General features: G+C 52.3%; 1 protein-coding gene across 1 annotated transcript; it reads left to right on the top strand.

Moving 5' to 3' along the window:
* Positions 1–1,113: 1,113 nt before the first annotated feature.
* On the top strand, positions 1,114–13,831 carry RETSAT (retinol saturase). Its single transcript, XM_059188239.1, has 11 exons — positions 1,114–1,512; positions 3,475–3,657; positions 3,975–4,216; positions 4,667–4,868; positions 5,334–5,531; positions 7,465–7,584; positions 11,196–11,334; positions 11,558–11,667; positions 11,753–11,919; positions 12,121–12,280; positions 12,515–13,831. The coding sequence occupies exons 1-11, from the start codon at positions 1,341–1,343 to the stop codon at positions 12,652–12,654; spliced, it is 1,833 nt and encodes a 610-aa protein (XP_059044222.1). The 5' UTR covers positions 1,114–1,340; the 3' UTR covers positions 12,655–13,831.
* The last annotated feature ends 88 nt before the right edge of the window (positions 13,832–13,919 follow it).

Raw genomic sequence — 13,919 nt, 5'->3', positions numbered from 1 at the left:
AGTTACTATCTGTACCAGAGAAGAAAAGGGCAAAACTCCACCAAATAAGCCAGTAATGCAAGTTATGAGGTCACTCCCACCAACAGTAGGCAAATTCTTTATAGCTGGGGCCCAAAGAAATGGTCTTCCATAAGTATGGGTCCTTTTCTGTATTTTTTTTTTTTAAAGATTTTATTTATTTATTTGACAGAGGGAGACACAGCAAGAGAGGGAACACAAGCAGGGGGAGTGGGAGGAGAAGCAGGCTTCCCGCAGGGCAGGAAGCCTGATGCGGGGCTCCATCCCAGAACCCTGGGATCATGACCTGAGCTGAAGGCAGACGCTTAACGACTGAGCCGCCCAGGCGCCCCAGGTCCTTTCCAAACTAAGTATGGTACACCCACTTTAGGCAAGGAGCTACACATTAAGAGGTAACTTCTTGTTAGAGCTTCAACTCTCTGAACAGGTAATTAATCGCGACACTGGATCTACAACTTCAAATACAAATGCCCAATAGGTCTGACAGTCCTTCTCTGATCCTTTCATCAGGCTTGTACCTGGGCGGCTCCCCGGCCCCTCACTCCCCTCCACGGAAGGCAGGTACCATGGGGCCCAGGTAGAGGCTTGGGGGCGCCGCCCGGCCCCCGCCGCAGCCAACGCCATCCCAGGCGGACGCCGCGGCCCCCGGCAAAACGACTGGCCACCTGGGGGACACAGGGCCGGGTGCTCGCCGGCTGTGACGCGCGGATCCCGGCGGGAATCTCACTCTACCAAGGTACCCCGCCAGACTGGGGCTGTGTGGATTCCGGACGGAAACCTCCTCACCAGCTGGTGCGGAAAACAGGTAAGCAACTTGCCTCGGGTCAATGGGCGAGCCCACGGCACCGCGCAGGGCAGAACCCAGGTCTCCTGGGTCCCGGGAGGGATTCTCTCTCAGGCTTGCAGCTCCCAGCCTCGTCTCGGCCCGGGGAGACCATCTCCTCCCCACGCCCGCTCTGGGTTTGCCGACCGCGGCCCAGAAGTCTGGTGCCGCCGCGTCAGAGTCTAGACGCCGGCCCCGCCTTCCCGCGCGTGCGCACCGCGTTCCCGCGCCGCCTCTCCACCGCAAGCTCCCCACCTCCCGGCTGCCAAGGACGCTTGGCACCGCGAGAGCCTTACGAGCCGCGGGGAGGGTCAGTCTGCGCCGGACTCAAAGCTCCCTGCCAGAAAGGTCTGGCGTATCAGTGGTCGAGACTGCCTCCGCCTCCTCCCAATCCTGGTCTCCCCGCCCAGCCCAGAAGGACACAGAGGCGCGGCAGAGTCCCCGACGCAGAAGCTGGGCGCGGAGGCTGCGGACCCCGTCCTCGGACCCCGCCAGCGCCATGTGGCTTTCGCTGCTGCTGCTGCTGGCCCTGCTGCTGCTGGCGTTCTTCCGCAAAGGGCACCTGCGCCTGTCCGCAGGTGGCTCCCCGAACCCCTTCTCCGAGGACGTCAGGCGTACCCCCGCGCCGCTGGTGACCGACAAGAAGGCCAGGAAGAAGGTTCTCAAGCGAGGTCAGCGGGAAGGGACCCTGAGCTCCAGGGCTGCACTTGGGTGGCTTGCATTCCCATTCCGACAGGGCAAGCCGCTGTCTACTTGGGCCTCAGTTTCCCAAATGTAAAGCGTTAGGAGGGCTTCCTTGCACGGGGAAGCGTCCCGCCTTAGTATCTGCTACCGCTGGGAGCCTTAGCCCTGGCAGGCCCTAGGCCTTAGTGGCTCCATGGGCGCCGTCCGGTCTCAGCATCCCAAGGTCATGGTATACCCAAGAACAGGTCCACGATCTGCAGGATAGACAAGAGACCTTCCCCCCATTTAGTTTATAGGACCTTAACTTTTTTCACCTACACTACCTCGATGGTTCAGAGGCGTGGAGGAGCTGCATGTTTCTTACAACCTGTGTGGGAAGTTGTATTTTGCCCATCAAGTGATTTGACTGGTTATGCCTCCTCCCAAATTATATGGTCGAACTCTGGTTCTAAAACTTTGGAAGAACCTCAACAGGATGCCTCAAGCTCAGAGCTGCTCCTTGGTCAACCAGAGTATCTCCACTCTCATCTTTAGGACATATTTTGGGGTTCCTCAAAAGCTTTAAAGAAGGAGTTCTGCCTTAAAAAAAAAAAAAATAGATCTCCTCTTTGATCTCCAAGGCCCCTACCACTTGTAAATTTTAGAATTCTGTGTGACACATCTTGTGATACAGGCGGCCACAATACTCTTTTAAGTGGAAAGACTATTAGTCTGAACTTCTGAGATCAGGGTTTTAGCTTGAACTCTGTCATTAATTTACTGCATAACCATTCACAAGTCACTCCACTAATCTTGGGTTAATCTAAAAATTAGGTGACTAGTATAACTTTTTCACACTAGGTTGTCATCTATCAGTGGGTCATGAATTCGATTTTGTGGTTTGGATTTCAAAATGTGATAGAATAGAAACTATCAGAGTCATCATACATAGTTCTGGGAATTGTTGAATTGTGAAACTCCTGTTTCAGGTATTTATATTATATACTTATTTATAACCTGGGTTGTGATATAAAATGTGCTTGTTTCTCTAAAAATGTTTGAAAAGTTTTCCAAGTTGTTTTTTTTAAGATTTTATTTATTTATTTGACAGAGAGATCATAAGTAGGCAGAGAGGCAGGCAGAGAGAGAGAGAGAGAGAGGAGGAGGAAGCAGGCTCCTTGCTGAGCAGAGAGCCCTAATGTGGGGCTCTATCCCAGGACCCTGAGATCATGACCTGAGCCGAAGGCAGAAGCTTAGCCCACTGAGCCACCCAGGTGCCCAAGTTTTCCAAGTTCTTGTGCAGTCTGAAAAATTCCAAATCTCAATTCTTCAGGAGTGATCTTTAAAGAACAGATCTTGTGTGACCCCTTAGTTCTGCCTCTAGCCTTCTCTGATATTAAGGGGGTGGTGCTATGATTTCTCAGCTCTGTCCCGCTCAAGCCTCTGCTTGGGGATCATGAAGAATCATCATAGGACCAGGCTGCTCCACTGGTGCCAACAGACCCTGTGTTTGCCAAAGATAACCAGCTTGTGAATGGACAGTTCCGTGAGCCAGCAGCCTGCCTACAACACTCTCTTCTGTCCCCCATCTCCTCGTTTTCTTTCTTTCTCAGCTCTCTATCTGCACTGAAGTTTCTCAGCCTGTATTACTGTCAGCTTTCTGGTTTTGTTTGTGTTGTGGTTTACTGATTCCTACTTTCTTTGATAGTAGGGAGACTTCCCAGGTACATATGGGTTTTGATTACGTCAATCCAACTCAAACCAAATCACTGTCTTTAATCTGCCTGGGTGGTCCCTGAGAATTTCCCAGGTGAACGGGTGGAGTTATTTTAGTCAGTCACTCTATGCCGAACTCCCTAGAGTTTACTTGCATTGTATAAGCGAGTGGAGTCTTCCTTGGTTTCCATCTCTTTGCTCTCTCGCTGCCCCTGCCTGAGAAGCTCACCCTCTGACTCTTCCCTCTGCGGTAGCTTTCTCAGCCAGCCAAGTGCCAGAGAATCTGGATGCAGTGGTGATTGGCAGTGGCTTTGGGGGCCTGGCTGCAGCTGCGATTCTGGCCAAAGCTGGCAAGCGAGTTCTGGTGCTGGAACAACACAGCAAGGCTGGAGGCTGCTGTCATACTTTTGGACAGAAAGGTGTTGAGTTTGACACAGGTAAGGTTTATGTGGGAAGGGGCTGGGAGCATGGCTCTGTCTTCAGGAGGCTGGGGGAAGCCATTATGGGAGGATCCTGGACTTCTCTGATGTTTCGGAGGCACCGCTTTGCCTGATAGCAATAACCACTGGGTATGGAACTGGGCAGAGATTTGGTGGTTTCTGTTGCAACTCCTCCCCACGGAAAGGGTCGGTGGTACCCTCCGGGCGGGGGACTCAGCCAGGCAGGACTACCCCTTTCACCTTGCTTCCTTATCCACCTTTCCAGGGGTCAGTCCTCTTATCTCATGACACCTTTTTTTTCTGTCTCCCAATAGGAATCCATTATGTTGGGTCCATGCAAGAGGACGGGATTTGCCGTTTGGCCTTGGACCAGATCACGGAGGGGCAGCTGGACTGGGCTGCCTTGTCCTCTCCCTTTGACATCCTGGTACTAGAAGGGCCCAATGGCCGAAAGGAGTTCCCCATGTACAGTGGGGAGAAAGCTTACATTCAGGGCCTCAAGGAGAAGTTTCCCCAGGAAGAAGCTGCCATTGACAAATATGTAAAGCTGGTTAAGGTAACATGGCCATAATGAGGACCCCTGTTTATTCCTGACAAGGCTGACCTTCTTCATGAGTGGAGCGACTCCCTGGCAAGAAGGGAGAAACAGTCAAGTCTGCCCTGAACTCAGCCACTATCCCTGGGCTTGGCGGCTGCCATTCTCACTCTTGCCTCTGGGGGGCACCCTGGTCTCCTTTTTGACAAGGCTAGCTTCTACTTGGTCAGATCACAAGCTTTTTTACTTCCTCTGAGATTAGATGGGATTTTTCAAAAGAAATTTGGTCAGAAACCTGAAAAGCAGAGAAGGTCTTATCTGAATGTGGAATGGGAACAATTCACGGAGGACAGAATTTTAAAAACCCAAGTTCAGCCAGGTCTAAGTGGTGCTGGGCCCTGCTTGGAATGGTGACTTCCTGACAGTGTTCTAGATATGGGACCTGTTCTCAGGGCTCATGTTTTCCCTCAGGTGGTGTCCCGTGGAGCTATCCATGCCGTCCTGTTGAAGATGCTCCCCTTGCGCTTAGCTCAGCTCATCAGCAAATGTGGGCCGCTCACCCGTTTCTTTCCATTCCTTCGTGCGTCCACCCAGAGCCTGGCTGACGTCCTGTGGCAGCTGCCTGCCTCCCCGGAGCTCCGGGCGGTGCTGAGCTATATCTTCCCCACTTATGGTGGGTATTGGCCTTGGGTCCTGGGCAGCTCCTGGAGGAGGAGGTGCTGCCCTCTTGGCTCTCAGTCTTTCTTCCTGAGCCTGCTTGACTAACTGAGATGGAGCAGTATATACCCAAGGCCCTCTGGAGCTTCCAGATAACAAGTCTGGCCACCTACCTTCTGGACTCCCTGGTAAAAGATTCTGTCATCCGTGCCCTGGATGGTTTTCCTTTCCAACCGACGATGTCCTCCCTCGTCTTGACAACATGGCACTTTGCAGGGAGGACATTCCCACCAGCCCCAGGATCTGTCAGTTGCCCTCTATTTGGATGGAAATAGGCTGTCTGCCTGCCCTAACCCTGGGAATCATTTGGATCCTGGGATGGGTCGACTCAGGCTATGTGATTTTTGACAGGAAACTGTGTTCCTTTCTAAATGGTGCTGCCGCCGGCTCTCACCTCATCACCCCTTCCTTGCTTCTGTAGGTGTGACCCCCAACCACAGTGCCTTTTCCATGCATGCTCTGGTGGTTGACCACTACATAGAAGGAGCCTTTTATCCCCGAGGGGGTACCAGTGAGATTGCTTTCCACACCATCCCTGTTATTCAGCGGGCCGGGGGTGCTGTCCTGACCCATGCCACTGTGCAGAGCGTGTTGCTGGACTCAGCTGGGAAAGCCTGTGGTGAGAGCCCTACATCCTGCTTCCTGGTCCCCGGGCTAGGGTGGGACAGGACTGGGGTCCTGAGAGAATCAAAACTGTGGTCACAAGGTGGAGAAGAACTGATCACAAGGGGAGTTCAAGGCTGAAACTGCCCAGAGCAGGGGCTTGAGGAGAGGGATTAGTCTGGAGGTGAAAAAAGGAGGCAGGAAGAATAAAGGGTTGACTGTTCCCCCAAAGGACAGTATATAATCATTTATTCAATAGGTAAAATAGTTATCTGGTAATCCATAACCTCCTTGAATATAGGGGCTGTATCTCTGTTATCTTTGTAGATCTTAGCACATAATGGAGGCTCAACAGGTTCCTATTCAGTGACGGAATGAATAAGTAACGTGCACACTCCAAAGGGCAGTGTGGAGGCCAGCCAGATGCCCTGGCCTCGGTCTGTAAATGGCAGGTGGAGCCAAGAATCTCATTAGCCTGGCTCAGGTCTTTCCTGGTGCCTGCACAGAGAGTCAAAATTGCACTGTGGATTGATTCTGTGAGGGGAGGGTGTATGCAGGGAAGGACTCAGAGAACGAACAGGCCATCCCTGACTAGGGGCTGCCTGAAGCAGCTGGGAAGGAGACAGAGAGAGAGGCCTGAGAGAATAGGGCTGATGTGACAGTGAACTCACCAGAGGAATCTTGCAAGGAGGAGTAGGGGAGTGGATGGCCTAGTACATACATACACACACACACACACACACGGCCTAGTGTGTACACACACACACACACACACACCCCACATACATCAAGGGAGAAAAAGCCATGAGCAGTCTCTGGGAACACATTGCGCAGAAGAGACCAGGAATTGCCGGGATAAAGAAGAGGTGGCTGTCAGCTGTGCGAGATTTTCGCTGATGTCCAGAGCAAGTTCTTCCAGCTGAAAGAGGTTCATGAAGCAAGGGTTGATGGGTTTAATTAGATTCGGTTCAGAATATTACTTGTATTTTTCAGGTACAAGGTGATAAAAGATGGAGATAAAAACATAAGATGGCTATAAAGAAAATCTGTAACTCAAGAAGTTTCCAGCCTCATAGGGGAGATCACTGAGACATAATTTAAAGTGTCAGAGACACATACTAAGGATGGAGGAAGGAGTGGAACGGTGCCTGAGCCAGCTCGTAAAGTGTGAGAAGAAGCTAGCCCGAGGTTTTGGGATGTTATTCCAGGCAAGGGGAACAGCATGTGCAAAAGAACAGATGTATGAAAGAGCTGAGTATTTTTAGACATCTGGACGTAGTAGCTTGAACCCTAAGAAACTGCCTTTTATTTTTTAAGTAGGCTCCATGCCCAGAGTGGAGCCCAACGTGGGGTTCGAACTCACAATCCTGAGATCAAGATCCAATAGATGCTTAACCAACTAAGCCACCCAGGTGCCCCAGAAACTGCCATTTTTATAGGTCAAATATGGTTGAATATCAGCTGCTTCATATGCTGTCCCCAATAGGTTAGTGCGTACGGCCAGAGATGGGACTGGAGACATAGAAGGGCCCAGACCTTGGAAGGCCAGTATAAGACTTTGGAGTTTATCTTACAGAGGTTGTGGTGACACCAGAGGTTTTCAGAGTATTTTAGAGATAGAACTCTGGTAGCAGTGAAGAAGGGCCTGGGATTCCAGTGGAAGAACTTCAGCGCATGAGCTTTGTTGGGGTCAGTGTGCAGGTGGTTGGGTTTGGCTAAAGAAAAGGGTACCTACATGGGGAGAGAGCCAGGGAAAGTAAGGGCAGGAGTGACTTGGGTTAGGTGAAGATGTACTCACTTTGCAGTTTGGCCCAGAGCCTGCCCACCTGGACCTGGGTGGGCTGGATGCCCAGGTGTGAGAACATGCAATGTAGGCTGGGAGAGATGTGTGCAAGATCTGGACCTTTCTTGGAGTGCGCAGAACCTCAGCCAAGCTCTTGTGCCTGTAGGCGTCACTGTGAAGAATGGTCAGGAGCTGGTGAACATCTGTTGCCCCATCGTGATCTCCGACGCAGGACTCTTCAATACCTATAAGTACCTGCTACCTGAGAACGCCCGCTGCCTGCCAGGTAAAGACTGGGCTGTGTTGCTCTTCCGAGCTCCCACCAGCACCCCTCTGGGGCTAGCCTGCCCAGCCCGGCTGGTGCTCTTGCTCTTCCTGACTGCCCTGTGACCGTCCTTGAGCAGAACAGGTGAGCACGAGCATGCCGTCTCCAGCATCTCTTCCCAGCATGGCCTCTGTGCGTAGGGGTTGGGAAGCAGCTTCCCTTGTATTGTGTCACCCCCCAAAGAGCCCTTGGTCCTTCTCTCTCATTCCATTCTTGGCATATTTACCCTCTCTCCCTTATAACCTCACTTACTTTGCCCTCTCTTCTTTCAAGGCTCCATTCCAGATTGCCCATTTCTAACTTCTCCAGATCTTAAATCATCTCTCTCACAGTTGGTGAGGGTGGGTGGCATCCTAAAGGAACATTTCTTGGGTTTTCACAAAGTTTGTGGTATGAATCCTACTTTTCTCCTTAATTTCTCACTTATTTTGAATGGGAAAGCCTCGTCTGACAGTATCAGTAAGGGAAGCTAAGGCCGGCATGGAGAAGAAGGTCTTGCTATAACTATTGTGTGTTTTATTGGGGATCCAAAGTTATATTTTTTGCCTCTTTCAGGAACCAGCTTCTTATTGGGGCTGAGGCTGCAGGAGGAGTATCCTTCTGGCTTTCTTCTGTCCCTTGAGTTCTGGGCTTGTGCTTGAAATCTGGGACCCAGACAGAAATAATACTCAATGTGATCATCTCTTCTGATAGACTGTGTCCAAAAATCAAGAAGCCTGATTTTAGGGGCGAGGGGTCAATAGGCATAGCCACAGGTGAGCCCTCCCTTGGTAAGTCTGTGTGAGAGGCTTTCCCTTTGTCATTGACATGACATGATCCTCATTGCCACCTGGGAGATGTCATCATCCTAATGTTTACGCAGCATGTGGAGAAGTGAGGTGAAGTGACTTCCTGAGGCCACCTAGGTGAAAGTAGCCAAGTTGAGATGAGAACACTGGTGTGTCTGACTGGCTCTTGGCCCACTCTGGACCAAGGAATGTGGAGCTTCCAGACAAAAGGAAAGGGGCAGGAGAGCAGCCAGCCTACAGGGAACAGAGTAGCCAAGCCAGAGTTGAGTGAGATGTTATGATTTTGAATTGGACTTTAGAATGTCACGTAACTAAAAGCTACTGGTATGATCTGAGGATAGGAGGCCAGTTGGCGGGGAGGGGATCTGTAGTCCAGGAGGGTAAGAGACAGTTCTAGATAAAGGCCTCTGGCTGGGATGGGAGGTGAGAGTGAGGAAGAGCTCCAGATGTGGTTGGGGTGGAAACCATGGCCTTCACTGGTACATGGGGGTGCCCAGAGAGCAGTGGGAAGGAGCTCTCCCCTCCAGAGGGTGGGCCTGTGGCTGCTCTGGAGGAGCCAGGGAAGGTGGGCAGCACAGTGGGTTCAGTAGAAAAGTGATGTCCTGGGTCCTTCCAGGGGAGAGGACAGGTGGCAGCCATGATGGTCTCTGAGGCACGAGATGTGTATGACCAAAATCCAGCCTTCTCATCTCTTGGCCTCACTTAACTGGGCTTCAGCCAGCATCTGTGCCAGCAAAGGCCTCCCTTCCCTCACACCACATGGGCTGAGTGGGCTGAGGCAGACTGGCCAGTGGCAGGGCAGCTGGGCAGGGCTCTGTGGACTGATGGACTTTGCTTTTGGTACTTGCTGCCTGGCAGTCTCTCAGAAACTCTGAACCCTGGCCCTGTCCTCTGATGGGTCCCTGTACCCTCCCCTCTCTCCCACACCTCCTCCCCCAGCAGCCATGTTGCTCTCCCTTCACTATCTGGTTACAGTTACAACATTTGCTGCTTTATGTGTCTTATCTAATGGCACCAGGCCCACCTGGCAAAAAAAAAACCAATTGTCCTACTTGGGTGGGGAGTTAAATGCGGCCTCAGATGAATCCAGTCTGAGAACATTTCAGGCAGTGGCAGTGAGGATGCCTAACTCAGCACACCCCAGGTGCTGGGACTCCTTTGTTTCCAGCTGCTCTGGGCTGGGGATTCTCATGGGTCTGTCTTCCTCTCAGAGACGAGAACAGGGTGGCCTCTGGGGCAGGCAGTGCCAGTTGCCGTCAAGTGTGGAGGAGGGGCGGTTAGGCAGAGGGAGCCTGTGTAAATGGGAGCACTTTTCTTAATTCCACTGCTGAGCCTTGAGGAGGTTTCTGGGGATGGTTTGGAGGGGAAGTTGTCTGAGTGGGGAAGACTGGTCTGACAGTACCAGTAGGGAGGCTGGCCTGGGAAAAACAGCCTTGATGTCATCCTTGTGTGCCTGATTTGGAACTCTAGGATCTTGTTTTCTGCCAGGTATGTGGTTCGTGGATCACATCCTTCTAGTTGGAGAAAAAGGAGAGGAGGGTCTGGCTGGAGGTGGTGGCTATTCTTAAGGGCCTATGAGACCTAGACTGTCTCATTCCCTGGGCCCCCCATCTTCCCCATGACCATCCCCACTGCACCTGGTGAGGGGGGAGCTGGCAGTGCAGTCAGCCCTAGATGCTGGGATGCGGGTCACCGGTGCCCCTGCAGCTCCAGAGCAGCCCCAGGCGCCCTCCTGTGGCTCTGGAAGCCCGCGCTCCCCTTCCCCCATCAGCGTGCACCTACAGTCCCGCTGCCATCGTTAGCATGCCATAGGCTCAGAAGTGGCCTGTTTTTCTATGTGCACCCTACACAGATTGCTCAGTTCTTTGTGGCCTCTGTGGGAAAAGCCAACTTCTTTCAGGAACAGTTGCTGTTCCAGTAGACAGGCATTGTATCTGATACCCTGTAGCATCCCCAAGGCCTAGGAGAGGACCTGGCACATTTTAGGTCCTCAACAAATACTTGTTCAACAAGTTAAGCAGAGCAGCCAGTGGGCGAGTTACCCTTCAGGCAGGTGATGGTCCTGGGAATGGGAATGAAGAAGACTTTGTGGGAGCCACTTCCAGAAAATTGGTCTGGGGTCATTTGTTGAGAGGTGGGGAAGCCCAGCTACTTAGGTCCAGGGGACATCAGATGGCCCTCAGAAGAGTCTGTCACCCTCCTCCAGGGTGCTCTTCCCTCCTCCCCTACCTGAATTCTAAACATTAGGTGTCAGTAATGCTGTTTACATTTGTTCACATGCATCGCTTACCACGTTGAGGTCTCGTACTGCCTGAACGGATCATGAGGAATTATGCATAGTCATTCATTAGATGGCTTGTATTAAATGTTATATGGAAATCAAGGCTTGTAACAAAGTGCTGTGCATATGTGTGGTCTGTATAGTGTGGAGCACAGTAGTCCGCTTATGACTTAAAGCCATCAGGGGGAGGCTGGAGGCAGTAGGCCTGAGACTGTCCTGTAACCCTGGGCCAGCTTAGGGAAGCTGAGCCTCCCGGGCTTCTAGGGGTGTTTTGAGCAGAGGTGGGAGAAGGCAGAAGAGTGGGAGCCTGGGGTTGGGCTCTTTACAGGCAGGAGACGGAAGAGCAGCTCCCTCCCCCCGCCAAGTCAGTGTTGAAGTAACAGCTGTGAAAATGGCCCAGGTGCTAGGCTGTTGGCCTCGGGTAAAGTGAGCAGGCATCTGCAAGGTCAGGGCAGGAAGTGGCCACCACAGCCCCAGGTCACACAGCCCTGACACTTTGGCAGGTGTGAAGCAGCAGCTGGAGATGGTGCGGCCTGGCTTGGGTGCCTTCTCTGTTTTCATCAGCCTTCGAGGCACCAAGGAGGACTTAGGGCTACAGTCCACCAACTACTTTGTCTGCTTCGACACAGACCTCGACAAGGCGTAAGGCGTGTGTGCACATGGGGGGAGAGGGGGTCAGCAGGGGCCTGTGGCCCACAGGGCTCTTGCTTCCTCCCCTTCATGCTGGGAGAATCCGCAGCAGGATGTGGACTAAGACTCAGCTTCGTCCCTGGGGAGGGGTGTCCTTGGGGGTGACGTACCCTCTGGGCAGTGCAGTGGCAGTGAGCGAGGCCTGGGGATTGGCAGCCACGCTCCTCCCCTGCAGAATGGAGCACTACCTCTCGGCGCCCAGGGAAAAGGCTGCGGCACATGTGCCCATCTTCTTCATCTCTTCCTCGTCAGCCAAGGACCCCACTTGGGATGACCGGTTCCCAGGTGGGGCTTTGGGTCCTGGGGGTGGGGGTGGGGGCTGGAACAGGGAAGGGGCCTGGGGTTAATAAGCCCGGCTCTGTGTCCCCAGAACGGTCCACGATGATCGTGCTGATGCCCACCTGCTATGAGTGGTTTGAAGAATGGCGGGAGGAAGCAAAGGGACGGCGGAGCAGTGACTATGAGACCCTCAAAAACTCCTTTGTCGAAGCCTCCCTGTCGGTTGTCATGAGGCTGTTCCCACAGCTAGAGGGGAAGGTAGGACGGTAGACTGTATGCTCATGGCAACAAATTGGTGACAATTCTTTTTCTTTTGGGGAGGGCAGTAAAGCCCGGAGACAGCCAAGCTCGGGGAAGGGAAGGGAACCCACGCCGACAGACAGCTCTGTCAGGGAGAGCAGAAAAGGGAGGAGGGGAGGGCCTTATTAGGCCCCGCTCCCACCTTTTTTGTCTCCTCAGGTGGACAGTGTGGCCGGAGGGTCCCCACTGACCTACCAGTTCTATCTGGCTGCTCCCCGAGGTGCCTGCTACGGGGTGGACCATGACCTGGATCGCCTACATCCTCACGTGATAGCTTCCATGAGGGCCCAAACCCCCATTCCCAACCTCTACCTGACAGGTACGTGGACTGCCCCATTTCTCCAGGGCCTGAGACCCTGGGCGTCCCTGTCACCCCAAGTACTTTGTTCTGTCCTTAGGTCCTACTGTTCCCTACAGCCTTCCACACGTGGATGGGCTGCCCCAGCAGGCTGTGGACCTGGGGTGGCCTAGCTGGGAGGGATGACCATGACAGCCCTTGCTCCCCATCCTCCTTGTGGGAAGGTGCTCATGGGCCTTTGCTCTTGTCCCCTAGGCCAGGATATCTTCACCTGTGGGTTGATGGGGGCCTTGCAAGGGGCTCTGCTGTGCTGCAGTGCCATCCTGAAGCGGAACTTGTACTTAGACCTTAAGAAGCTTCACTCAAGGATCCACGCACAGAAGAAGCAGCATTAGTTCAGTAAGCAGTGGGTCTGAGGAGTCCCACCAGCGCTATGGCTCAGCCCTTGATTAGCCATGGTGTCCTTCTGTCCTGTTCCTTCCTCACATAAAGCACTCTAATTTGTTTTATTTCTGACTAGAGGTCTGACACACAGGTCACAGTCCTTAGATCATAGTTCTCAAGCTGCGGCTCTTCCAGTTGGCCAATGATGAGCTCTCATGCCTCCAACATGTCCCTGCTGAAATACCTGGTGTGGGTGGGTCTGTGCCTTGCAGAGCTCCTCTTGTCAAGCAGTGCTTTGCATACCACACTCTCATACCTCCCAGCTCCAAGCTGTCAAGAGTCAAGTATTCTCTTGGTCAGGTGGAGAGAACCTTCAAAAGCATGGGCCAGCTGAAGCAGCTTGGGCCAGCTGTCCCGAGGCTTCTCCTCTCCCATTCTCCACGCTGCGCTGCAGGAACTCCACACAACTGAGGGTAAAGAGGGCCTGAACAGGCTTTTGTCCAAACCTGGGCATGGTTTTGGTTGTAGTTCCATAGGTTCAGAGGCCCCCAGACCCCATTTTTATTGGTTCCAATGGCTCTTTCAGAGGGTCGAGGAAATGCCTATGATGGGCTCGGTGTGGGTGTGGAGGTAAAGACATTTGTCAGCAAGGTATATGTTAGCATATCCAATTCATACACAACAGGCCCTAGGTTCGTCTTACTTCCAAGGTGACACTGGGTCTTCATTGGGTCTGCACCAAGATATGTTTACGGAGCTCAGTACCTGAGCCTTAAGGTTTATCTTCCAAAAATCCACAGCAAAGGGTAACATTAGCAGTGGGGGCAGAGGAGTGGAAAGATGACTTTACCGGGGTTGAAGCAGGCTGAAAGAGCATTCCCGCCAAGCATATAGCAGAGGACAATCACAGAGGTAACTGTAAGACACATTAGCCAGCTACCTACTAGACCCAGAACATGGGCTGCCTATTAGGGAGCAGTGCGGCTGGAAATCAGTCAGGATCAGAATGTGGAAAGCTACAGAATGTGTGCAAAGGCCTGGGATGGTGTTCCTGTTTACTGGTACACACATGGGGATTAGATAGGAAGATTAACAAGGCTTTAAAAAAAAATTACCTTTCACTTATATTAGCCTTATTTCTGTCAATTTTATTACCATTTTAATAAATGTAATGATTTTGTAGCTTTAGTATTTGAAGTTTATTTTGGTTTCTGTGCAATGATACAAAGCTACATTGAAATGGCATTCAGAGGAGCTCAGTAAAACATTATGTACT

This window comes from Mustela lutreola, chromosome 9, assembly GCF_030435805.1.
Source record: "Mustela lutreola isolate mMusLut2 chromosome 9, mMusLut2.pri, whole genome shotgun sequence".
NCBI classification, from domain to species: domain Eukaryota; kingdom Metazoa; phylum Chordata; class Mammalia; order Carnivora; family Mustelidae; genus Mustela; species Mustela lutreola.
This window is presented reverse-complemented; position numbering and strand designations above follow the sequence as displayed.